This window comes from Giraffa tippelskirchi, chromosome 7 (genome assembly GCF_054371585.1).
Source record: "Giraffa tippelskirchi isolate mGirTip1 chromosome 7, T2T-mGirTip1v1.2.pri, whole genome shotgun sequence".
Taxonomy (NCBI): Eukaryota; Metazoa; Chordata; class Mammalia; order Artiodactyla; family Giraffidae; genus Giraffa; species Giraffa tippelskirchi.
The window spans coordinates 71,310,187-71,336,934 of NC_137281.1; the positions used below are offsets into that span (position 1 = coordinate 71,310,187).

At 38.8% G+C, this 26,748-nt stretch overlaps 1 protein-coding gene across 1 annotated transcript; it reads right to left on the reverse strand.

Moving 5' to 3' along the window:
- FEM1C (fem-1 homolog C) lies at nt 1-25,834 on the reverse strand. The gene is made up of 3 exons (XM_081513675.1): nt 25,507-25,834; nt 23,913-24,645; nt 1-2,842 (listed from the first exon to the last, which is right to left on the reverse strand). Exons 2-3 carry the CDS (start codon nt 24,454-24,456, stop codon nt 1,533-1,535), a joined length of 1,854 nt encoding a protein of 617 aa, XP_081369801.1. The 5' UTR covers nt 24,457-24,645; nt 25,507-25,834; the 3' UTR covers nt 1-1,532.
- Between the last annotated feature and the right edge of the window lie 914 nt (nt 25,835-26,748).

Below are 26,748 nucleotides of genomic sequence, written 5' to 3' on the forward strand. Positions count from 1 at the left end.
TTTTTCTCAAACCAATAAGGAGCTTTTTATTCAGAACAATTTCATTAAGACATTGGCAAGGCAAATATGCCATCATAAATTTTATTCTGAGTAACAATAAAGTGCTGAATGATAATTACCTGAAATTTTTTAGTACTTTTCACTTATTTTTTCTTAAGTTAAAAGAGCCCTTTCTGTGGCATTAGCAAAGCTGTTAAAAAAAAAATCAAAAAAAAAAAAAAAAAGAAAGAAAGAAAGAAGGGAGGAAACAAGGGAAGAAAGGAAGAGAAACAAGTTAATTTTCAGTCAAGGAACAGGAAGCACTGCAACCTTTTGTGTTTAATTATGGTGACAAATAATTGAGACCAAAGTAATCCATGCAAGTTATCTTCAAAGGTATACTTAAGCTTGAAGAAAGAAAGAACACTGTTACTGACCTTTGATACTATGGCAGTAAATGGCATACTAAAATACCTTAATTATCCTAGATGCCTAGGTCTGGCTTGGCAAGCATCATGCCACTGACATGCTTCAGCTCTTTTAGTAACTAAAAGTGATTTGCAGTTCAATTATTGAATAATTCAGTGTGACTCATTAAGCTGTGTGATAAACTTTGAGGTTAAATTTAAGCAAATTCTGTACATTTAATCACATCATCGGCACAAGCAGGACAATGCTGGCGCAGCATGAAAGGTGGGCTACTTTATAATGAGTCTTCCTTTTACTGCATGATGTATTAAGATGACAGATCTCAATCTCAACTGGGTTAATGAGTTAGAATAGATTTGCTTCCCAAATTTAGCACACAATAATTTCAGTGGATTAGAAAAAAAATCTCAGATGTAAAGAAAAAAACAACAAAAAAGCTCAGGCTCTGGTAGCTAACCTGTAGCTCTACAAATTATCATGCTACAAGAGTACTTTCATAAAATGAACTTTGTAACATACTTAACAGTGTTTCAGAGTTGAAGCTGACCAACTGCTGCATAGAAATATGCTGACATACAACAGTCAAGTTGAAGCCCGTGCATAGAGAAGATAAAGCACTTATGGTAAACTGCAAATGGTAACAAGTCCATAAAGTTTGTACAACTTAACATGGGTCCATGAGGGGAGAAAAATAGCTGCTAAGTAGAAATGGTTAAGTTAAAAATAAAGTGGAAACAGGAGAGAAGTTTGGAGAAAAGAGGGAAGAAGCAGAAAAAAAGACCTTCAATTGTATAAAATTCACAAATCAGAAAAGTATGAAGACACCACTGAAAAATGGTTAACTCTGTCCCAAACACCCAACGCAAACAAAACCAGAATGGATAAGCCTTTGGCAGACAATTTTAGAATTGAATATGACATTTCATTTCTCAGGAATCCACAAACAATATATTATATGGTATATTTATATTAAATACTGGGAAACCAATCCTGTAAATTTGATGCTTACAATGCTTTAGCCAATGAGAGCACGATGGAATCAAGCTAAATGAATGCTGGTGTCATCACAACAGTGCTCATTTATGAAACAACTGTTACCAATTCGTGCTTTAACAGTCAAAATATCATCTGTGAAGTGAAACGAAGGTCTCTAGCTTTTCTGGGATGTGCCCTTTATAGTATATTCTATGATTCACTATGACACGGGCAGCAAGACACTGCAACGTGGTATGGTTTATAGGCTGGATCAAATTCTTAGCTATTTCCTTCTCATCCAGCAAGTCACTAGCAGTTTGTTTGTGCAAGTTTGTGGCATCAAAATGTGCACCTGATTTAATAAGAAGATTCATGATGTCTGGATGGTTGTTCAGAGCAGCAATATGGAGGGGACTGTTGTCATCAGAGTCTCTGACGTTCACATCAGCACCACATTCTATCAGTATTGCAGTAACTTGCAGAGATGGAAATTTACAAACAGGGTACCGCCCTACACAGGTAGTATTCTTGTCCACAGCCAGATGAAGAGGGCTGAAGTTATTCTTTCCCCTTGGATGCAGCTTAAGAAACCTGTATATAGTCTGCTTTTTGAAATGGTCCTGTTCTAGAGTACAAGGAACTTTTTCTAATAAGCAAATCAAGTGCAAAATGATGGAAAGAGCCTTATTTAACTGTAAGGGGTCAGCTGGACACTGAGTTTGTTTGATAGCTCGCTCTATTTCAAGGACACTTTTGCACAGTATGCCCATAAGATCATCAAAGGTAACAGTGGTGCCCAGCAGCCCTTTAGCCCTATCCTGCAGCATGAAAGAGAACAGTTCTGCAAAAGATAATAGGCTGCTGGCAGTCATTGGGCTGAGAGGGTCCAAATTGTTCTGCTGCATATCCAAAGCATACTTCCACAGGTTGATGCATCGTTTGAAATTTCCAGAGTCTGCATAGACAGCACCTCTATATCTAATATAGTAAGAGGTGTCAGGATGAGAAGGACCGAGAATACGTTCTCTAATTAATAGTGCCTGCATTCTCATCTCATCAGGATCAGCAATAAGACCTTCTAGCTCTTCTGCACTATTTACCTCCTTGGCATAATCATAAGCCATTATTAGTGTCTGCGGTACTGGTTTGCTAATGATATTAGTCCTATCACTGTACCTCATGTTCATAGCCTTTTTCCAGTATTTCAAAGCCCCAAGGAGGTCTCTTTTTTTGTCTACAAATGTAGCTCCCAGGAGCTCTAGCGCATTGATCCGTTCTGTCTTGCTGGTCTGTGCATGGTGAGTCAGAAAATCCACAATATTTGTGTGACCAGTCACACTTGCAGAGAGAAGGGGAGTCATTCCATAACCATCCTTTTCCATCTTGGCACAATACATAAGAAGCATCTTCATAATGTCCAAACTTCCAGACTCCGCACAATCATGCAATGCAGTATTACCTTAAGGAGAAGGAAAAAAGAAATAACATATTTTGAGGAACCAGGATACAATGCAATACATAAGCGTACTTTAAAATCTAAAGAAAAGTAGGCAGCTCCAAGCCATCCTCAATGAGACATACTTTAATTTGATTCCAAATAAGAACAAATGATCCCCAGCACCTAAAATTAATGTCTGACACACAGCAAGGGAAAAATAATATTGGTTAAGTTCTTTGAATAAATGAAATGACCAAATTAGGTATGAAAAGATATTCAAAGTCACTAAATGAAATTCAAAATTAGTCCATGGCCTCTTTGGTATTTTTTGATAATGTTTTCAAGTGTATATTCTACAACTAAAAACAGATGAAATGAAATTAACCAGCTGTTCAGTTTTGCTGACAGTCACGTAACTTTCTGAGTCAGATTCCACATTTATAAACAAGAAATCTAGTGTATAGTATCTAAGATTCTTCTATTTGATTCTAAGAGTGAGAAGTTATTTTTTCAGTACTTCCGATTGCCAAGTGAACTTCAGCTTTAGTCAAAAATACTGGTAACAAAGTACTTTCTTCAAAAAACTCCCATAAGAAAAACAAATCCACTGAAAGCTAAAAAACATGTGGGTGGTTGAATATGAACTTTAAAAGGAGACATCTGAAGTGTCCTTTCTTTCTTAATGGATTACTTCCCACTGTAATTTAATTTTCTTAAACATTCTTTTTAGATGTACTAAATGTTCTAATACTGTCCGCTTCTTCCCACACATGGATTAAAACTGACAACAGGCACTGGCACATTAATAAAAAGCCCTGTATGGATGGAACATACTACAACATAATAACCACTCAAGTTATTTTAGCTACCTAAGTTTAATGATAAGCATTCTACTTATGATCAAAACAGAAATTATCATGCAGACCTTTGGTATTTACATAGTGTTTACAGAAAATTTCAACAGTGAGTCATTTTAGGCATGTGTGTGGAAATGAGCTAACCTGGCTGGCTGAGACAGCTATTCTTAGAAAGACCTGCTTGCAAGGATGGTCCTTGGCTGGCGTCTGGAATGCTGTTTGGTAAACAGTTCCAAGATATAAGTTTCCCTAAATGATAAGGGTGAATTCATGCAGACTACCCGCTTTCCTTCTGGGAGTCTGGAATTTTGAATATGTGCTCAGCAGAGGATGCCTATGTAACCAGCACCCAGTAAAAACTTGGGCATTGAGTCTCTAATCAATCAAATGGATTCCCTGGGCAAGAACATTACATGCATATATTTACGTTGCTAGGAGAAGACTGTGCTCTTAGTGACCTCTCACAAGGACAGAGCATAAAGAAGCCTGCACAAGAGTCCCCTAGACCCCACCTGTACCTTTCCTCTTATGATCCAGATTTATGTCCTTATTACATCACTCTAATAAATCCTGGCCATGAGTACGAACGTATGTTAACTCCAAACGTGGGGGTAGCCATGGGAACCTCAGGTGCAGGATATGTTCTAGAAAGTGGTTTAAACCTGAATCCTTCGCATAACAAATCTACAACTAAAATTCAAAAAAGCACAAGTTATAATAGGACTTGAATCTCTTCACAAATGTATCCTGCTTATCTGTCTTCTGTATCTACAGGGATTACATTGACAACGTTTGCATATTTATTCTGACTCAGCATTTCCAAGTGTCTGATAGAAGGTTTCAGCAATGTGTATAGTAACCAACACTCAGGAGAGCCCAGAACTTCTGACTACTTCTGTTTATTTGCTCAAAATAGTTTCAATTAAACATGACTACAACTAAGTATATTTTTTAAAACTCTCTTGAATTAAGGATCCATAATACTTCCTTCTTCTCTAAGAAATAGACAGTGTAATAAAGAAGAAGGCTTAGATGGCACTCTTCTCCATTCATAGTAATAAAATCAAGAATAAAAATGCAGCAAAAGCCAGTCTTTTAATTAACTGAATTGCTGTATTAGAATAATGCAGAATATACATACATCATATGCTGAAAAAAATGTTTTTGTGTTTGTTTTTTTTAAAGGACTAAGAGACTCACATCTAGCAACAGCAGAGGTAATAGGATCCCCTCCCACTAAGAACTAGAAAAGCTGAGAAGTGTATTTTAAAAAACCCACATGACGGCAGGTAAGAGCTCACATGGAGACAACATCCAGGAGAATAAAAAAAAATTAGTTAAGTCCAGAATTTGGGGAAACTTCCCCCAACGACCTCTTCTGATTGTGGAAGAGGCAGCTGAAAAACTGAGCAGAGCTTTTGATCTTGTAGGGTTAGAGGAGAAAACTAAAGTCCAGAGCCCATTAAGAAACCCCTCTACACTTCAGGTTACAGCTCTGTGGGGCTGCTTTCTAGGAGTTAAGATGAAGCGCAAATAAACCAGTCCTCACAGGAACTGAAATGGAAATTAAAATCATCTTGATATGGAATTAAAGTAATCCAGGACTGCTGGCATATGTAATCAAAAGCCAGAAGCAAATACAAATACTATTTAGATGAAGCAATTATCACACTAGGGTTCAAATTATTTATATACATATTCTTCATATATAATGTTTGGTATCTAATCAAACATAATGGACAGAAGAGAAAACCAGGAGCCACAACACAAAAACCAAGAGAAATAAGAGCTAAGAGAAAAGCCCAACAGAGGACCTAAATAATACAATTAGCAAGCACAAGACTTTGAAGTAATATTTATGCTTAGAATATTCAGAGGGATTTAAAGTTTTGAGAATTAGAAAAGTGGAAACTAAAAAAAAGAACCAAATTAACATTCTAGAACTGAAAAACTCAGTGGGTGGCTTTAAAAGCAGACTACACAGAGCTGAATAGAGAATCAGTGAACTAGAAAATAAGTCAGATGAAAATACACAGAAAGACGCATGAAAGGAAAAGGATGAAAAGGCAGGAGACAAGAACAGACAGAGGAAACGATGTCAGGATTAATATACTTAAAACCAGAATTCTAGAGGAAGAAAAAGGGCCCAAGGCAAGGCAATATTTACAGAGATAAAGTCTGAGAATTTTCTGAAGCTCATCAATGATTAAGCCACAAATTTAAAAAGTTTTACAACCAAGAAAGCTAGATAAAAAAGAAACTTACACCGAGGCACACCACACAAAACTGATGAACACTAAGAAAGGAGAGAAAAATCTTAAAACAAAAGAACAGGCAGAAATGACGGCAAAAGAACAACAATTAGACTGATAGCAAAGTTCTAATCAGAAACAAAAGAAGCCTTAAGGCAGGAAAGGAAAATAAATGCCAACTTATTTGTGAGATATCTAAGTAAATATTGACTTTAAACATTATAACAGGGTTTGAGACGTGTATAGAAGAAAAATGCTTGATAGTAATAGCATACAAGTAATGATGGTAACAAATTAAAGTATTCTAAGATTTCTGCATTGCTTAGAAAAAGGTAAAATTAGTAATTTATGTTAGCCTTTAATAAGTCAAAGTAGTACTATCTAGAAGAACCACTAAAATAATAGAGGGTATACATGCAGGTAATTACTACATATCCTACAATACAGAAAAAAACTGAAAAAATGAAAACTAATCCAAATGACGACAGAAACAAAGATTACAAAACAGGTAGGACAAATAAAAATTAGTAAGTAGCTAGGAGATTAAAACCCAAATACGTAAGTAGTTATATTAAATACAACAAACTAAATGTGCCATTAAAATGCAAAAACTATCAGACTAAAAATACAAACACATAAAACTCAACTACATGCTGCTTACATGAGAAATACCTTAAATATAGGCACAGAAAAAGGCTGATGTAAAATGATGAAAAAATACATATATATTATGCAAAAACTAACCATAAGAAAGCTGTCTGATATTAAAATATCAGATTAAGTAGACTTCAAAACAAAATGCATGTTTAGAGATAAAGAAACATTTTATAATAATATAAAACTCAAAACAACATAAAGATATAATTCTAAGTTTGTTTTCATGTACAAACACAGCAAAATACAACAAAAATCAACAGAACTACAAACAAAATCAGATAAATCCACTCATAATACATTTCAACACACTTTTCTCAGTATAGAAGACCAAAACCAGTAAGGATACAGAAAATTAAATGGATACTATCAGTTCCGTTCAGTCGCTCAGTCGTGTCCGACTCTGCAACCCCATGAACTGCAGCACACCAGGTCTCCCTGTCCATCACCAACTCCTGGAGTTTACTCAAACTCATGTCCACTGAGTTGGTGATGCCATCCAACCATCTCATCCTCTGTCGTCCCCTTCTCCTCCCATCTTCAATCTTTCCCAGCATCAGGGTCTTTTCCAATGAGTCAGTTCTTTGCGTCATGTGGCCAAAGTATTAGAGTTTCAGCTTCAACATCAGGCCTTCCAGTGAACATCCAGGACTGATTTCCTTTAGGATGGACTGATTGCATCTCCCTGCTGCCCAAGGGACTCTCAAGAGTCTTCTCCAACACCACAGTTCAAAAGCATCAATTCTTTGGTGCTCAGCTTTCTTCACAGTCCAACTCTCACATCCATATATGACCACTGGAAAAACCATAGCCTTGACTAGATGGACCTTTGTTGGCACAGTAATGTCTCTGCTTTTTCATATGCTGTCTAGGTTGGTCATAACTTTCCTGCCAAGGAGTAAGGGTCTTTTTATTTCATGGATGCAGTCACCATCTACAGTGATTTTGGAGCCCAGAAAAATAAAGTCAGCCACTGTTTCCACTGTTTCCCCATCTACTTGCCATGAAGTGATGGGACTGGATGCCATGATCTTAGTTTTCTGAATGTTGAGCTTTAAGCCAACTTTTTCACTCTCCTCTTTCACTTTCATCAAGAGGCTCTTTAGTTCTTCTTCGCTTTCTGCCGTAAGGGTGGTATTATCTGCATATCTGAGGTTATTGATATTCCTCCCAGCAATCTTGATGCCAGCTTGTGCTTCATCCAGTCCAGCATTTCTCATGATGTACTCTGCATATAAGTTAAATAAGCAGGGTGACAATATACAGCTGTTATGTACTTTTTTCCTGATTTGGAACCAGTCTGTTGTTCCATGTCCAGTTCTAACTGTTGCTTCCTGACCTACATACAGATTTCGGAGGAGGCAGGTCAGGTGGCCTGGTACTCCCATCTCATTAAAAATTTACCACAATTTGTTGTGAACCACACAGTCAAAGGCTTTGGCATAGTCAATAAAGCAGAAGTAGATGTTTTTCTGGAACTCTCTTGCTTTTTCGATGATTTAGCAGATGTTGGCAATTTGATCTCCGGTTCCTCTGCCTTTTCTAAAACCAGCTTGAACATCTGGAAGTTCATATTCACATATTGCTGAAGCCTGGCTTGGAGAATTTTGAGCATTTGTTTACTAGCGTGTGAGATGAGTGCAATTGTGCGGTAGTTTGAGCATCCTTTGGCTTGCCTTTCTTTTCTGGAATGAAAACTGACCTTTTCCAGGTCACTGGAAACTGGCCACTGCTGAGTTTTCCAAATTTGCTGGCATATTGAGTTCAGCACTTTCACAGCATTATCTTTTAGGATTTGAAATAGCTCACCTGGAATTCCATCACCTCCACTAGCTTTGTTCGTAGTGACACTTCCTAAGGCACACTTGACTTCGCATAATGAACACTATAGAGTTTCATTTTTTTGGGAAAGGATACTTGGAGCATATATAAATATTGACTACATTCTAGGCGATAAAATTAGACTCACATAAATGTCAAGGGACTGAAACCACTGAATACGTTCTAAGTTCACAATACAAGTTAAGATTAAAAACAAATGGGACTTCCCTGGTGGTCCAGTGGTTAAGAATCCATCTGCCAATGCAGGGAGACATAGGTTCAATCCCTGGTCCAGGAAGATCCCACATGTCACAGGGCAACTAAGCCTGTGCACCAGAGCTACTGAGCCTTTGCTCTGGAGCCTGGGAGCCGCAACAAAAGAAGCTGATGCAGTGAGAAGCCCATGCACTAGAGTAGCCTCTGCACTAGAGTAACCCCTGCTTGCCTCAACTAGAGAAAGCCTGCGTGCAGCAACAAAGACCCAGTACAGCCAAAAATTTTTTAAAAAACCCAAAAAAAACCCTAGAAAAATCTCCACATACTTGAAATTTAAAAATATACTTCTAAATAGCACATGGGTCAAAGGTGGAATCCCAAAGGATAGTAGAAAATATTTTTAGCTGGATGATATAAAAAACATTAAATAAAAAAATCTTATGGGATATGGCTAAAACTACACTTAAATGTACATTAGAAAAGAAAGGCTTTTTGAAAAAAACAGCTAAGTTTCCATCTCAAGAAGTTATAGAGGAAAAAGTAAAGTAAGCCTAGAGAAACTTGAAGTGAATAATGAAAAGCAGATATAAGTGAAGAAGAAAGGTACCAGTAATTTTATTAACTATTGCCCTCTTGCAATCTTATATTAGTAACTATGCAAAGTAGAGAAGATAAACTTGTTCTACAAATAGAAACCAGAGGAATTAGTATTAAAATCAAAATCCATGCCTCCCATTTGCCATTTCGATGTACTGCTCATATCTAAGGTCGTATTTTAAATGCTAGTCACACTATACTCCTGTGAGTAAGTGATTTCTAATAAAAACCAACCTCATAACAAAACTTCTACCAATCACATTACTTTCCAACTCAAAAGCTTTTATGCTTCCTCTAAGGAAACAGCTGAAAATCTTTAAGATTTCAAAACTCTACAGCATTGATTCTCAAATCATTATCTGTGAGACGGTGAGAAAGCAACAAAGCAAAAATCTACAGTTTTAGAAGGCATGTTATGTGAAGTAAAGCTTTATCTTGGTAGTGGAAACACACCTAAGAAGAAACACTATGGGAAATAGATTTTTGAAAAGGGAAAATATTTCCCTACCCTACTTCTCCAGCTTCACTTCTCGTCACCTCCAGTATGAATGCTGCTCTGTGTATCTAGCCCAGGAGCCACAAACTGTATCTGCAAAGGGCTAGATAGTATTCGAGGTTTTGCAGGCCATACGGTCTTTGCTGTAATCGCTCAACTCTACCATATAACAAAAAGTATCCACAGGCAATTGGTTAAATTAACAGAATGGCTGTTATCCAACAAAACTTTATTTATAGATGCTACAATATGGCTTTTGTGTCCTGAAATATTATTCATTTGATTTTTTTCAACCACTAAAAAATACAAAAACCGTATCTTAGTTCTCAGGCAGTACAAAAACAGGGAGTGGGCAGAATTTGACCTCTGGGGCACAGTTTGCCAACACGTACTCTGCCCCAAAAGACATTATCAATATCTGCTATACACATGGCAGAGAAGCTGCTTAGGCTTCCCATCACTCTATCCTAAGTTACCTTCCAGCCCCACAACCTGTCCTGCTTACTTCCACCTCCATGCCTCTTAATTTTCCTGTAATATACTCCTTCTTCTTTACTTTTTTAACTTCTTTTCTGCCAAGGTTCAACAGATTTTAACTGCTCAAAGAGGCTTTCTTGGTTATACTATACTAATTTATCATTTTGAGAATGTCTGGTGAATGAATGTTTCACTCATCCTGATAAGTACTCATATAATACCTCATGTAATACATTACATAGTATGTTGTTGTTGTTTAGGCACTAGGTCATGTTCGACTCTTTGTGACCCCATGGACTGTAGCCCTCCAGGCTCCTCTGTCCATGGGATTTCCCAGGCCAAGAATACTGGTGTGGGTTGACATTTCCTTCTCCAGAGGATCTTCCCAACCCAAGGATCAAACCCACATCTCCTGCACTAGCAGGTGGATTCTTTAACACTGAGCCACTGGAGAGGCCCACATAAAATGTTGTTGTTGTATTAGTTGCTCAGTTGTGTTCAACTTTGCAACAACATGGGTTTGTAGCCTGCCAGGCTCCTCTGTCCATCGAATTCTCCAGGCAAGAATACTGGAGTGGGTAGGCATTCCCTTCTCCAGGGGATCTTCCTGACCCAGGGATCGAACCCAAGTCCTCCATATTGCAAGCAGACTGTTTATTTTCTGAGCCACAAAGGAAGTAAGATAATATGTTCTGGCCTCACAAATAGGTTTTCTTACCTAAATGGCCTATTCCTAAAGCACACAGAGCCTATGTTTCCTTTATGTCCCAGACAGCAGTTAGCACAACATCAAAGCTAAGGTAGGTTCTTAAATTTTTAACACTTGATTTCACAAAACATGATTTCAAATAAGGACAAAATAACTTTAAAAAGTAAAATCTTAGCAGGAGCATACAGTCTTTATTCTAACAAGTTAAGTATATAACCACCATACTTTCATGCCCCTGCCCTGGAAGCCCTAAAAAAATTTTCAAATTATAGCCTAGTCCATTACTTAAGTTTAGAAAACAGGTCAAAAAAAAATCCCACCAAAATCCAAAACAAAACAAAAGCCTAGTTTTATTTCTTCATTTCTGGCTTCCCTGAGTCTTCACTGCTTTGCATGCGCTTTCTCCAGTTGCCACAAACAGGGGCCACTCTTGGCTGCAGGGTGCGCGTTTCTCACTGCAGCCCTTCTCTCACTGCAGTACAGGCTCCAGGGCATGCGGACTTCGGTAGCTGCAGCACGCAGGCTGGGCAGTTGCAGCATGTGGGCTCAGGAGCAGATTCAGAAGTTGTGGTCCACAGGGTTAACTGCTCTGCATGTGAAATCTTCCTGGACCAGGGATTGAATCCAGGTCCCCTGCACTGACAAGCAGATTCTTATCCAATATGCTACCAGGAAGTCCCAAAAGCATAATTTTAAAGCAACTATGTCATGTCTCCAAGTCTCTTTACATAGTATATTTTTATAAAGTTGTAATCAGAAAATATACAACTGTTTCCTGCTTTTCACCTACATCTGAGTCATTCTGTCATGTTCCATGTACACTGTCTACATGAACTACATAGATACTACCTAATTGATCACTCTTACAGGCTTTTTGGTTACAATTTAAGGAAGTAGGCATGTCACAATTTACATAAACACTTTTTTGATGGACATTTGCACTGCTTCAGCATTTTCACTATTAAAACTAATGCCTAAAAAACTGTAAGGACAGATAAGGGACCAGTGATTGCCAGAGGGTGGGTGCTAAGAGAATGCAAAGGGGCAATACAGGAATTTTTCATTCCATCTATATTGTAGTGGTGGTTAAATTACTGTTTATGTTCATCAAAACTTAGAGAACTATATACTAAAAAGGATGGATTTTATTGTACATGAAGTGTACTTCAATAAACAAATGACATAAAAATTAATCCCTACCTTAGAACCAGAAATGTGTGACAGCTTAAGAGACATCTTTAATTCACTTCCAAAGGAGTCATAAAATCTTTCAAAAGATTCTTTTGAATCTTTATAATTCAAAAGAATTATAAATTCCTTCAAAAGAATGCTTCTACGGTATTCCTTCTAGCACTGGAATTAACTGTAATTATATTACCTCTATACCTAGGTATACAGAACATTATCCCATGTCTGTTCACAAACTTTATTTTCTTTCATGACATGTATATTTATGTTCCCGTTTGTGGGGTAAGTCTGATTTTCAACATATAAGTACTTTATAAAATGATATATATATAATAGTCTGTTATGTTTACTGCATATATTTTCCTTTGTTCTTTCATTCAAGAATTAGATATACTGTAAATGCAAGGTCCCATGAAAAAATATAACAAGCTGAATTTAAAAATCAAGTTATCGTGGCCTTGTGAGTAGTCTGTGCTAAACTATATATGCCAAAGATCAGTAGATCACATCTAACTCTTGCTAGGTAACTTCACTGATTTCAACTTTTAATGCATGATGTTATTTGCCAGGTACTACTGAAGATTCGACTCAGGCATTCTCCCTGGGTTACGTGCCTCTTAGAATCCACCTATCAATGCACGGGACATGGGTTGGATCCCTGGTCTGGAAACTAAGATCCCTCACGACATGCCGCAGGGCAACTAATCCCATGAGCCACAACTGCTGAGCCCGTGCACCACAACTATGGAAGCTGCAAGCCCCAGAGTCCCTGTTCTGCAACAAGACAAGCCCACGCACAACTAGGGAGGAGCCTTCACCTGCCACAGCCAGAGAAAGCTTGTGGGTAGCAATGAGACCCAGCACAGCCAAAAGTTAATTAATTAAAAATACCTACCTTTTTAAAAAAGTGAAATAAAGGATATTTAGCATTGAAATTTAATGAATTTACCTTCAGCCAAAGAAAAAAGATTAAGAGCAGCTGACCCTTGAATAACTCAGGGATTAGGGACACCAACACTCCATGCAGTGGAAAATTCAAGTGTAGACAACTTAGAGTCAGCCCTTGGTATCCATGGTTCCTCATCCTCAGACAGTGTGTATTATAGTTATTATTGAAAACAATTCATATATAAATGGGCCCCTGCAGCTCGAACCCATGTTGTCCAAGGGTCACCAGTACCTTATTATACAATTCTCAGTGCCTGATTAAGAAAAAATTTATCTGGAGAAAAAATAAAATTTCTGGTACTGAATTCATAATGGCAAATTTTTTATGATTTCTCAAAAGATGTGTCTATTATATGGACATTTCTATAAAATCAAACTGATGATACATAAGTGTTAAAGTTATCTCCAAAGAAAGTTAAAATAGTAACCATCCAAATACACTAGTTTTCACCTATATGATAACACAGAAACAGTGCTTTAAAAAACATGGAGGAAGAAAACCTAGCCATGTTCACTGTGCTACTTTGGAGATGGCTACTATGGGAAGGAGATTGTGGGAACTGCTCACGCATTAAAGTATGATGGTATTCCTCAAGGAGACTCGTGTGAAGTGCCAATTCTAAGTGCTGCTACCTTTAAAGAGACTTGTAATTTTTGATAGCAGGCTCAAGAGAGATAGGAATTTATGCTCAATTGTGAAAGGTACCTAACAGTGGAGTCAAGATTTTTCTAAAATTAATAATCCCAAAACACTAGTATTCTGAGTAAGGATTAGCCTGAGCCCTAAGAGTTCCCTTGCTCCAAACCAGATGTTTGGGGACTGACTAAACAATAAATAAGTGATTGTCACCAACCACTTAAATTATACAAGAACTTCAATATAGCATTATCAGTATCTCAATTTGGGTAAAACTACTTAAGAGTCACTAGGATCAGAATTGCCAGTTTTTAAAGTACTCCCAAGTAGCAAACAGAATTTATCTTTTTAATGAAACAAAAAAATCTTCATAAAAGCTGTAAAATATTTAACAAATGCAAAATGTCCATTAAAATTTACTGCTTTTTCTAACAATATCAATTCAACAGATGCCGCTTTTCTTAAAGTCTTCACAGAGTTCAAACTCTGTGTGTGTTTTTCGTATAAGTCAAATAATGCCGTGCCTCTCAGACTTTAAAGTGAAAAACACCAGAGGATCCCAGCAAAATACAGATTCTGATTCAGGTAAGCCAAGATGGGTCCAAGTGATGACTATACTCCTGGTCTTCGCTACTTCAAGCAGAAAGGAAATAGAGTCTTATTTTCTTGCTTGCTATATAGATATTTGCCATATAGCTAACTTGTCCAGTAATTATATCAAGTGTTAAGAATAGAAGTTTAAAAGGAAACTTAAGTCACAGATCTGTTTTATATCATACAGAAATGAAAATTCTCCATTCCTCTTTATTCTAAATTTAAACATTATATGCCATAGCAGAAATATGGTGGTCTACAACTAGATTATATTTCGATCCACAGAAAGTTTTTATCCATGTAGTAAAAGGCATGAGTAAACCCTGCAGACTATTTTAGACTATTTTTAATAATTTTCTTAAGTCAAATCGAAGTGATCCAAAGTCAGATTTTTTAAAAAATTAATTTGTAACAGAAAATCCAAATTGCTCTAGACAATACCATCAAAAGAGGGAAAAATCCACAGGATAGGAGAAAATATTTGTAAATCATATATCTGGTAAAAGACTTGTATTCAAAATATATAAATTACTCTTCAGTTGCTCAGTTGTGTTCGACTCTTTGCAACCCCATGGACTGCAGCACACCAGGCTTCCCTGTCCATCACCAACTCCCCGAGCTTACTCAAACCCATGTCCATCGAGTTGGTGATGCCAACTCCAATTGATGATGCCAACTCACGTCCATTGAGTCGGTGATGTTACAACTCCAACAAGAGTTATAAATTACTCTTACAACTCAGTAATAAAAAGATACATTATCCAATTTTAAAACTTGCCAAAGATAAGACATTTCTCTAAAGAAGATATACAAATGACCAATAAGCACGTGAGAAGATGCTCAACATCATTAACCACTGGAGTAAAAGAAATCAAAACCACAATGAGACACCATTTCACAGCCACTAAGAAAACTAGGTTAAAAAAGAAGGGGGACTTCCCTAGTTGTCCAGTGGTTAAGAATCTGCCTGTCAACACAGGGGACATGGGTTCGATCCCTGCTTCGAAGATTCCACACGCAGCAGAGCCACTAATCCCATGAGCTGCAACTACTGAAGCCCGTGCACCCTAGAGCCTGAGCTCCGCAGTAAGAGAAGCCGCTGCAGTGAAAAGGCCTCGCACAGCAACTACAGAGTAGACCATACTTGCCAAAACAAAAGCAAGCTCATGAGCAACAACAAAGACCCAGTGCAACCAAAAATAAAAACTTAGTATTTTTAAAAAGAGTAATAACATGTTTGTAAAGGTGTGGAAAATTAGAACCCTTCTTCAATGCTGATAGGAATGCAGCCACTTTGAAAGACCCAGTTTGGCAGTTCCTTAAAAAAATAGTTACCATATGACCCCAAAATTCTATTCCTACATATATCCCTGAGGGAAATGAAAAATATATATCCACGGAAGAATTTGTGCACAAATATTCATAGCAGCATTATTCATAATAGCCAAAAAGTAGAAACAACCCAAATGCCCATTAAGTGATGAAAGGATAAATGCAGTGTATGCATAGAATGGATTATTCAGCAATAAAAAGCACTGATGCTACAAAATGGATGTCTTGAAAACACTATGCTAAGTGAAAGTTGCAAAAGACTACATAGTATGATTCCACTTATCAGAAATGTGCAGAGCAGGCAAATTTACAAGGACAGAAATACTAGTGGTTGCCTAAGACTAGTGCTGCTGCTGCTAAGTCGCTTCAGTCGTGTCCGACTCTGCGTGACCCCATAGACGGCAGCCCAACAGGCTCCCCCGTCCCTGGGATTCTCCAGGCAAGAACACTGGAGTGGGTTGCCATTTCCTTCTCCAATGCATGAAAGTGAAAAGTGAAGTGCACCGGGGGTGAAAATGGAGTAAAGGGGAGAATGGGAGTGATTATTAATGGGTAAGGGGTCTTGGGGGGAGGGGGGCTGAAAAACTAACTGTGGTGATAGTTGCACAAATCTATGACCACACTGAAAATCAGTAACTATGCACACTTCAAATGGGTGAATGGTATGTGAGTTATGTGCCAAAGCTGTTTTAAAACCAAAGTGTGTTTAGTAAAGTATAAGTTTTGACTGATGAAAGCAGCAATTAAAAGGTCTTCTATTGTACTAGACTCATCTGGAAATGCACATAAACAGTTCTCATCCCTCCTCTTTAGCCTACTGTGCTTGGCATCCATTTTTCAACCCTGCAGCTGGGGCTAAGCTGAGTCTTTAAGAGAGGTCTACCTATGAAGACTGGGAGGGCGGTGTGCAGTTCAACTGCATAAAAATACTGATTTCAAGCATTTTATTCCTGTATTTATTCCTGGTATTAGCTATTTATACCAATAGCTAATTGGTAAGGAGACATGAATTTGATCCCTGGATTGGGAAAATCTCCTGGAGAAGGAAATGGCATCCCACTTTAGTATTCTTGCCTGGGAAATTCCATGGACAGAGGAGCCTGGTGGGCTACAGTTCATGGGGTCACAAAAGAGTCAGACATGACTTAGCAACTAATCAACAATAGCAACATGTGTTAAGGGAGCACGTGGGAAGGGGTAGAGAGGAGCCCTTTAGGATATTAAAGGAGCACAGCTCCCAACCTAATCTCCAAGGATAGAGGAACACAATGGATAGTTTCCTACTGCACTCAACTGACACACCATCTACAGCTTAGCTTCCCCAACTAGGATGTCAAGTCTTCCTGAAGACACAGGTAAAGTGTGCCAGGGGATTCAGGAAGGAAAGGAATGAACAAGAAACAGTTTGCAGGAGTAACCTGATCTGTGATTAAAACCTGATCTGTGACTTCCCTGGTGGTCTGGTAGTTAAGACTCCTTGGGTCCAATCCTTGGTTGGGGAACTAAGATCTCACAGGCCATGTGGTGTGGCCAAAAAAAAAAAAATTAACGAGTTCAACTATTAAATATTATTATTAAATCAAAATAAATACAAAATGTTACAAGTAGAAAATTTTAAATCCCTATCTTTTACTCTTCTCTGCTAGTGGGTGTATTCTGAGGTAACCAAGAGCTGAGCTAGAGTTCTCAGAGAAAGAGGATTTCAGCTTCCAACACTCTTAAGTCCTGAGTGGAGTAGAGTGAAAGTCGCTTAGTCATGTCCGACTCTTTGGGACCCCACGGACTTCTCCAGGCCAGAATAGTGGAGTGGGTAGCCTTTCCCTTCTCCAGAGGATCTTCCCAATCCAGGAATCGAACCCAGGTCTCCCGCATTGTAGGCGGATTCTTTACCAGCTGAGCCATGAGGGAAGCCCAAGAATACTGGAGTGGGTAGCTTATCCCTTCTCCAGTGGATCTTCCCGACGCAGGAATCAAACTGGGGTCTCCGGCATTGCAGGCAGATTCTTTACCAACTGAGCTATCAGAGCTTAAGTCCTGAAGTATACAAATAACCTATTTATATGGCAAGTCATTATCTTTGTCCATTACCTTACTTCCAACCATTCTTAATTTACAGTGGAGATTTTCTTTTATGTATTATTTTTGGGTTTACAGTGGGTAACAACAACAAAAAGGATCTTTAAAAAAAAAAATTATCTTGATTGAAATACATCTATACCTAAAACTGCCTGTACTGTGGGAGAGAAATAATGCCTGGGGTTTGCTTTAAACTACTGCAGATAACAAAATAAGTGGATGAAGGAAATGTATTTTTGAACATACACTGGCAAATGTGGATAAATATTGAAGCAAGATGTAAGTACACAGCAGTTTAAAGTATTCTTCTCTCTACTTTCTCCACTTGCACCCAAGTTAGAAAATGTCCATAATAAAAAGGAAAATAAACTGCCTGAACTAGCTCTCTCTCAAATCCTTTTAAAGCTATTAAGGTTGGTGCAAAAATAACTGCAGTTGAACTTTGCCATTTGGTACTGGAATACATTCTTAAATAAATGTGGTTATGTTATACATTATTTTAATGTGCATTTCTCACTTTATGTTTTTTTCTAATGACTTATTACTTGCTGTTTATTTTAGAGTAGGGAAGTGATGTTAGACAAAAAGCAATTTCAAGCGATCTTCTTATTTGAGTTCAATATGGGTCATAAAGCCGTGGACAACTCACAACATCAACAATGCATTTGGCGCAGGAACTGCTATTGAACATACAGTGCAGTGATGGTTCAAGAAATTTTGCAAAGGAGACAAGAGCCTTGAAGATGAGGAGCGTAGTTGCTGGCCACTGGAAGTTGACAATGACCAACTGAGAGGATCATCAAAGCTGATCTTCTTACAACTACACGAGAAGTTCCGAAGAACTTGACATTGGCCCTTCTGTGGTCATTCGGCATTAGAAGCAAATTGGAAAGGTGAAAAATCTCGATAAGTAGGTATCTTATAAGCTGACCAAAAACCACAAACGCTGCATTTTCAAATGTCGTCTTGTCTTAATCTATGCAATAACAATAAACCATTTCTCTATTGGACCATGACATGCAATTAAAAGTGGATATTATAAAAAACTAGTGAGGGCCAGACTCGTGGCTAGACCAAGAAGCTCCAAAGCACTTCCCAAATCCAAACTTGCACCCAAAAAAAGTCATGGTTACTGTTTGCTGGCTTGCTGCCCATCTGATCTGTACAGCTTTCTGAATCCTGGCGCAACCATTACATCTGAGAAGTATGCTCAGCAAATCGAGGAGATGCACAGAAAATTGTGATGCCTACAGCTGGCATCGGTCAACAGAATGGGCCCAATTCTCCACAACAACGCCCAATAGCATGTCATGCAACCACACTTCAAAAGTTGAACAAACTAGGCTACAAAGTTTTGCCTCATCTGCCATATTCACCTGACCTCTCACCAACTGACTACCATGTCTTCAAGCATCTCCACAACTTTTTGCAGGAAAAATGCTTCCATAACAAGCAGGAGGCAGAAAATGCTTTCCAAGAGTTCATTGAACCCTGAAGCACAAATTTTTATGCTACAGGAACAAACAAACTTGTTTGCAAAAATGTGTTGACTGTAATGGTTCCTGTTTCGATTAATAAGGATGTGCGTGAGCCTAGTTATAATGATTTAAAATTCATGGTCTGAAGCGAAAATTACTTTTTCACCAACCTATATCTATACTTACAAGCCTACATGAATTTCTGTTTTCTGAACTGCTATAGAGTTCCACCTGCACCACTTATTTTTCACAATCACTGTCTCAATGTCTTCATGTATGTATTTCTGTACTAAAATGACTAGAAAACACAGTCCTTGCCATCAAAGAGCTTATACTCCTTCCTCTCTTAAATGCAACACATTCATTCAACAAGCTTATTGACCAAATGCCCACTGTGGTTGGGATTTCTCCTTCTAACACATGGATACAAACACCAGGTCTCTAACCTCAAAGAGCTCACAATGTACTAGAATTAGAATGTTGTAAGATAGGGTTCTCTTAAAAAAAAAAAACCCTCAGTCATTTCTTACTGAAAACATTCACCGGCTTACCACTGCATAAAGAATAAAATCAAAGTCCTTTATCTGGAAGTCAATGTCCTATAAAGTTTAGCCCTGAGTGCCCACTGGTCCAAATATGCCTACTTTCCAATTTCTGTATCCTCCAAGCATATTTCTCAATGTGCCTTTCCTTAAGGCTTAAAAACTGTATCAAATCCCTTCTGCAGATCTGAACTCCAGCAATCCTTTTAAAGCCCAGTTAACTTCTCCATGAAGTCTTTCCAGTTAGTTTACTCTTCCAAAATCCTATAGAATGAATTTATACTATTCCTTTAACAGCAAACACATGTGATGTGCTCTGTCTTTTCAAAGCCTCCACAATGTCTTGACACAATACCTTGCCGACAGAAAATGCATAGGAATTATCTGATTACCAATTTATTTAATTACCCTGGATAATTAAAAGTGATCGACCCATGCCTAAGGATAGTGTCCTCTGGGGCCAGTCTCCCCAGTTCCAACTCAGAGCCATTCTATAGGGCTCTAGCACACAATCACTTTCAGCTGCTCAATTTCCAGCTGAATTAAGGACTTAAGTTTTTCATAGATCTGCAAAGTCCTACTCTAAGCCTTTTGTTTGTTTTTGGCATTTGAAAACAAACCAAAAAAAAACCTCAAATAAAAACAGAACAACAACAAAAAAACTCAAATAAAAAAGGACCAATTAAAGTAAAAAATGGCTATAACTATGAAGTACTGAGATAAATGTGGGTGGCTCTAAGATGGGCTTGTCTAATCAGTTCTCATTTAGGAACTCTGTTTAAATAGCAACCAACTTTCCTGTCTCAAAAATCAACTGCTGTGTTAAACTGGAGAAGCACTTAAAATATCTCAGTTTTTCTCCTCTTTTTGAATGCCATGGGAACCCACTGTCCCCTCAGGTAATGAGTTAGTTGGGGATAAAGTCTTTCCAAATATCTAAGACAAGAAAACACTACTGTTGCACTTACCATATTGTGGTTTAAGTATCTGCTTATGAACCTGTCTCTCCGATCAAACCATGAGCTCCTCAAGAGCAGGGAATCAAGGACTGAATCTTGTCTTACTCATCTTTGTATGCTGGTGGTTTAGTCGCTAAGTCATGTCCGACTCTTGTGACCACACGGACTATAGCCCACCAGGCTCCTCTGTCCATGGGATTTTCCAGGTAAGAATACTGGAGTGTGTTGCCATTTCCTTCCTAACAGCCTGGCACACTCAAGGAACTCAATAAATGCTCTCAATTAATGAATGAATTCCACCTTAGGTTAAAACATGTTCAAAATGCCAACAGCCTGTTAAAAAGTAATGTAAAGAGGTTAACTAATATATTCAAATGCCAACTGCCTGTTAAAAAGTAATGGAAGGTAGAAGTCACATGAAATTTACATTTTAGCAGACCAAGCATAATCTACTGGCATTTTCTTTCTTCAGAACCATTTCCAACAGCTAACATATGAAATGAAATGTCCTAAGAATTATTTCATTTTACCCCTAGTCTTATCAGTTTTTCCCATTTTTTGGATGAGGATAAAAAATGTGGGGGGAAAAAAATCCCTTCTTGATCCTCTACCAGATCCTTCTCCAGTGTTCCTGCCTCAGTTTCAACTGGTTCCTGTTTTTCTATTACCCCAAACCTATAAAATTAAAAAAAGGAAAAATCTGAAATAGTAGATGAGAGAGTAATTATCAAAGAATGGAAGCTTCAGGATCAGAGTGGTGGAGGTACAAATGCATTTTAATCTGCTCCCAACATTCATTAATTAAGACTCACTGTCAAATTTAAAGGCACCATACAAAAATTCAAATACTGCACACAAAGTGATATATTATATATACATATAATACATATGTGTTTGTTTGTATATATGTGCATATAAAATTGAAGCTATATAAAACAATTTTTGGTATTAAAAAATTACATGTACTTTTAAAAAAAGTATATTAAAAAAAAACACTCTAGAATTAGCCAAAAGAGGGAGCATATACATCCTCAAGTACAAAACTGTATGATGACTGTGTTTAAAAGAACAGTCTTCTTAAATACCAAAGGTAATCAAGTTAAGTGTTGTTCAGTTTACTAAGGAAAAATGCTCACTAAAATATGGGCTATTTACAGTACAGTTCTCCCAAACATTTACAAGTATAAAAAATTTCGAAAAACAGAAGGGAAATAGTACCAGTACTCATCCCTCCAGTGACATGAGTTTAAAACATGCTCCAAATTGATTTAAATACATGAGTTTACCAACAATCTGTACATCATTAGGTTGATGAATAAAAAACCGAAACAAACTAAAAATTCAACAAGCCTAACATGCAGTCATATCTTTTAACCCTTTCTCTTCTAGGTATAATTTCAAAGCATTCCCAATACTAACATGGCCAATTAAGCAGTAATTTGTTCTTTCAAAACAATCATTCTTTAAAAGAATGGTGACTGTTTAAGAAAAAAAAAGTCATGCTGTCCTTTGACTCAATACCTACCTCAAAGATAATCAGGAACAATGAATTTACAAGAAAGAATGTTTACAGAAACATTTCTTATAGTGAGAAGCCAGAAGCAAAGCAATGTAAAACTCCATTAGCAGAAGAGTAAGCAGCTATTGAAATTAAAGAGCTATAATTAATGACATTAAGGATAACATTTATTAGGCTAAAAAATAGGTACAGAAGAGTATATAAAATAAAATTGCATACATATATCTAAATGCAAAATTCAGTATCTTTGGGAGGATTATTTCTAAGTGCTGAAATTTTGTGAGATTTTTATACTTGCTTGGGAAAAAATTTTATTATAAAATTACAATGAGGCTGTATCATTTTTACGACAAATCTTTTTTTAAAAGATTATACTAACTTCAGTAAATATGTCCAGTAACTTTGTAGAGCCCCGTAATTTTGAAGTTCAGCTGCTCTGAGAGGCAGTCACTAACACAATGACAAACAAGCATTCACTTTAATTCAGCAAATCCACTTCTAGGTATTTACAATAGAGCTGTTTTCACAGAAGTGTGCAAAGACACACATTTAAGAATATTCATAGCAGCACTGTTTATTCTGGATGTGACCTAACTGCCCATCAACAGGGACTAGATAAATTATGCACACTCATACAATGAAATACTGTGTAGCCATGAAACAGAATGAGGTAGTTATGTGTGTTGGAGTTGAATGGTATCCAAGATAAATTAAAAAAAGAAAAGAAAGAACAGTATATATCAAGTAACAAAGAAGGAAGAGGGAGAGATATACAGACAAATATACTTGTATTTGCATAGACTATCTTGAGGACACACAAAACACTGTAAATAATGGTTGGAGGTCTAGAAATGAAAGGTAGTAAGACTTATTTTCCATAGCAAACACTATAAACCAATTTGTATGATTCTCTTTTATCATGTATGTATGCTCCTTTAAATTATATAGTTTTTTAATATTAGACAGTGAATTACTTTCCTTTGTATAAACAACTTGTGTAAGAAAAATAATGTTAAGTATCAATATTATACTATCATAGCAGCTGTTTTTAACAGTTAAAAAAATATCCTAAAAAAAGCATATACAACCATAAACCCGAGCTCCTCTTCTGGACAAAGATATTTACACTGTTGCTAGTCAACAAATCCACATTTGCTTAACCTAGTCCTTGTTTTGCTCTCAACACTGTAGCAGTTTAAAAAAAATCTGCCTTCCCTCTTGCTATATTTAATGAAAGGATTTTCTACTGGCCACACAATAAGTAGGGAATAAGGAAACAGATTTTCTCCTTTTCAGTGATATTAATCCTTCCAAGTCAGTATGGTCTGGTCTTCCCTGATGGAATAACAAACGAAATGCCTACCTAAGATAAACAAAACGATGACTCACTAAACATAGTAGTTTCTACTCCAAGAGTGTTCTAAAAAAATAAAACCTAGAATAATGTATCACATCAAAGTATATTCTTCAGTAAACACAAGTCTAAGGTCTCAGATCAACTGCCACTAACATGCTCTAAACTTTAGGGAACCCACTTTCCAAGAATTGGAAGTCACTCCAAATAAAATGAGAAAATGCTGCTTAACAGTGATAGAGGTCTTTTTTAGGAAGGGACACCTAATCAAAACAGGTGTGTCAATGTTGGCTTACTCAACATCACTGCTTAGAATTATGCATCACACTTCCTGAAAATAAGTGGCAAACACTTAAAAAAATTAAAATGAAGAAGATGAACTCACCTTTAACACTCTTCCTATTGACATCTGCCCCCTTTTCAAGTAAATACTGAGCAATCTCTTTGTGTCCTTTGTAACATGAGATCATCAAGCACGTATGTCCATGTCGGTTTGACACTTCCAAATCAGCTTTGTGTTCTACCAGGTACTTGACGATTTCCAAATGGCCATCGAAACAGGCAGCTCGAAGAGGCGTCGAATTGGTTAAAGTCGTGTTGTTGACAGACGCTCCGTGATTTAACAAAGACTGAACCACCTTCAGATGTCCTGCTGCAGAAGCGGCCCACAAAGGCGGAGCCCCCTCAATGGTTTCCCCATCAAAATTGACAGAGCCCCCTACTTCTATGGAGGCACTGCACTGCTCTAGGAGGAATTCCACCATGTCAAGGTGCCCATACCTGGCGGCCATCAAGAGTGGCGTGGCCCCATTTGTTTTTTCAGAGATCAAGGAGGAAACCTCCTCTTTGGATTTGCTTGCCAACAATTTGGTGAGAAGCCGGAGTTTGCCATCTCGAGCTGCGTTAAATACCGCTGTCTTTAGATCCATTTATGTCCAGTTGAGAGGCTGTGCTTTATTTATCCTTCGAAGCAAAGCTCCAGCTTAACTCTATCGACCCAGACAAGAGTTAGAGGAGCCAAAGTTCAGGGTTAATCACTGCACCCCAGAATGGATATAAAACCACGGAGAGTACGTTCTGTCTACTGCCTTCCAACATCTGACAGACAGAGCACCAAACTAGAAAAAGAAAAAGAAAATAGTAGCAGTTTTGAATTTTCCACAGGTAAAGGCGGAAACACTAGGTTTTCTTCATTTCTACTTCTGAGGAAGGGAGCCATACTTTAGGGACTACTCCGCACCCCTCCCCGCCCCCGGCCCCGAAAAAGATGGGAAAGGAGAATACAAAAAGATATACACAGAGACCCAAATGTTTTGGTGGGAGGCAGTCTCTTCTCTATATACGGCAAATCTAAACACGACAGGCAACCGGTTTTCTCGCCTCCTAAGCAGCCAAGCTTTGTTCTAGTTTTCGCTCTGCACACGCCCAGGGAGAGTACAACCGACAGAGGCAGGAGGCGCGGGTGCAGAAATGTTTCCCTCTCTCACATCTGCAGAGGAGAGCGGGCCAAGGGCGCGAGGCTGGAAGGCCCTGTTGTCGCCTGGATGGCTTTCGAGGAGGAACAAAAACAGGTCGGACCCAACAAACTGCGGCCAGCTAACGCCAAAACCCTCACCCGAAAGGTTCTCCTCCCTTCAAAACTACTCGAGACTCAGGAAATCCGGCTGCCTTTTAGCTAACTTCACCCGCCCCGTTTTGATCCTCCCCGCCAAGGGATCCGTAAGTTCCCCAAACCACGATCGGCCCTACATAACCTTCACCTGTACCATTTCCAGATACGGGCAGTCTCCCCCCACCCCCGCAAGCTCCTAGACCGGCCGCGACCCGCTCTCGGCGGGCCGCCCAGCCCATGGCCTCCAGCCCGCCTCCCGCATTCCGCGCCTGGGGGCGCCCTCCTTCCCCTTCCCGCCCAGGCCTCCCCTCAGGCCCCTCAGGCCGCAGCCTGGGCTCCGCCGGGCCGCCGCCGCCGCCGCCACTACCTTCCGGGGTGCTAGTCCTCCCCGCAGCCGCCTGCCGTCCCTTCAAAGCGAAACCGTCGTCCGCGCCGCCGTCAGGGCCGCCCCGCTCCGCCTGCGGCCGCACAGCTCCGCCATGCCCCGCGCCCCACAGGAATGAAGCCGGCCGCGCCGCTCGCCCCGCCCCGCCACGCCGAGCTGCCTCCCGCCCTCCTAGTCTGCGCGGGCGGCAGCTGCTGCACCGGCTGCCGCGGCGGATGGTGTAATGGAGCTGAGGGCCGCGGGCCGGACAAGCCAGAGCGCCGCTTCACATCACTGACGCGGCAGCTTAGCCATTGGGCCGGAGAAAGGCGGCGGCCGCCGCGAGCAACTGCCTAGAGGCGGGGCGGGGCGGGGCGGTCCGAGAGGGGCGTGGCCACGGAGGCGGCGGCGGCCGGAGGTTGGCGGACAAGCCGCGGAGATCTCGCGGGCTTCTCCGCGCTCCACCTTTCTGGGTGCTAGTTTCGAGAGCCTTGGAGTCCCATGACCGCAGCCCCTGGAGGGGTGGTAGCCGTTATATTCTTGTTTCACAGACATAAACTGCCTCAAACTAGCCTCTTCTAAGGCTTATTCCTTTGATGGGCCCTGGAATATACCGAGCTTGTTGGGAGGGTTCGAAAAAGCCAAACAAGAACAACGGAGGATACAAACTTGAGAAAAACATTCCTTTTAGCGGGTGTCAAACTTATTTTTTAAAAATACAAACTCTTAAAAACTATAAAGATTCAAAGAATGATAAAACTTGAGACCAGTGTAAGTCAACATGGTCGAGTTCTTCTCTTTCTGACTCGAAGCAATAAAACCAGGAAATGAGAGGAGGCTAAAAAGTAAATGTGAATGAAAAGAATTACTACTTCGTACAGCAGGAAGTAAACTTGTGGAATTCATGAGGTTAACATGTGGGGTGTATTAAACTCCGTTGAGGAAGAGTTTAAATATGTTTGGAGAATAACATCCATAGTGAATCATGATGAGAAAATAGTTTTGAAAAAAACAGTAGTTTTTAATCTCCTGGGGAATTTATACTCACAGTTTCTTGGTACCACTGAGAAAAAGAGTATTAGATTATCTGACCCCTCAGTATCATAAATGTTACCAGCATTATCACTTTAAAAGTAATGCAACATTAAAGACATTTTATTTAAAAAAAAATCACAACTTTTTGCATATTGCCTTATTCAGAAGTTTATGTAGCTTCATAGAACTGAAATAATAATTTTCATACAA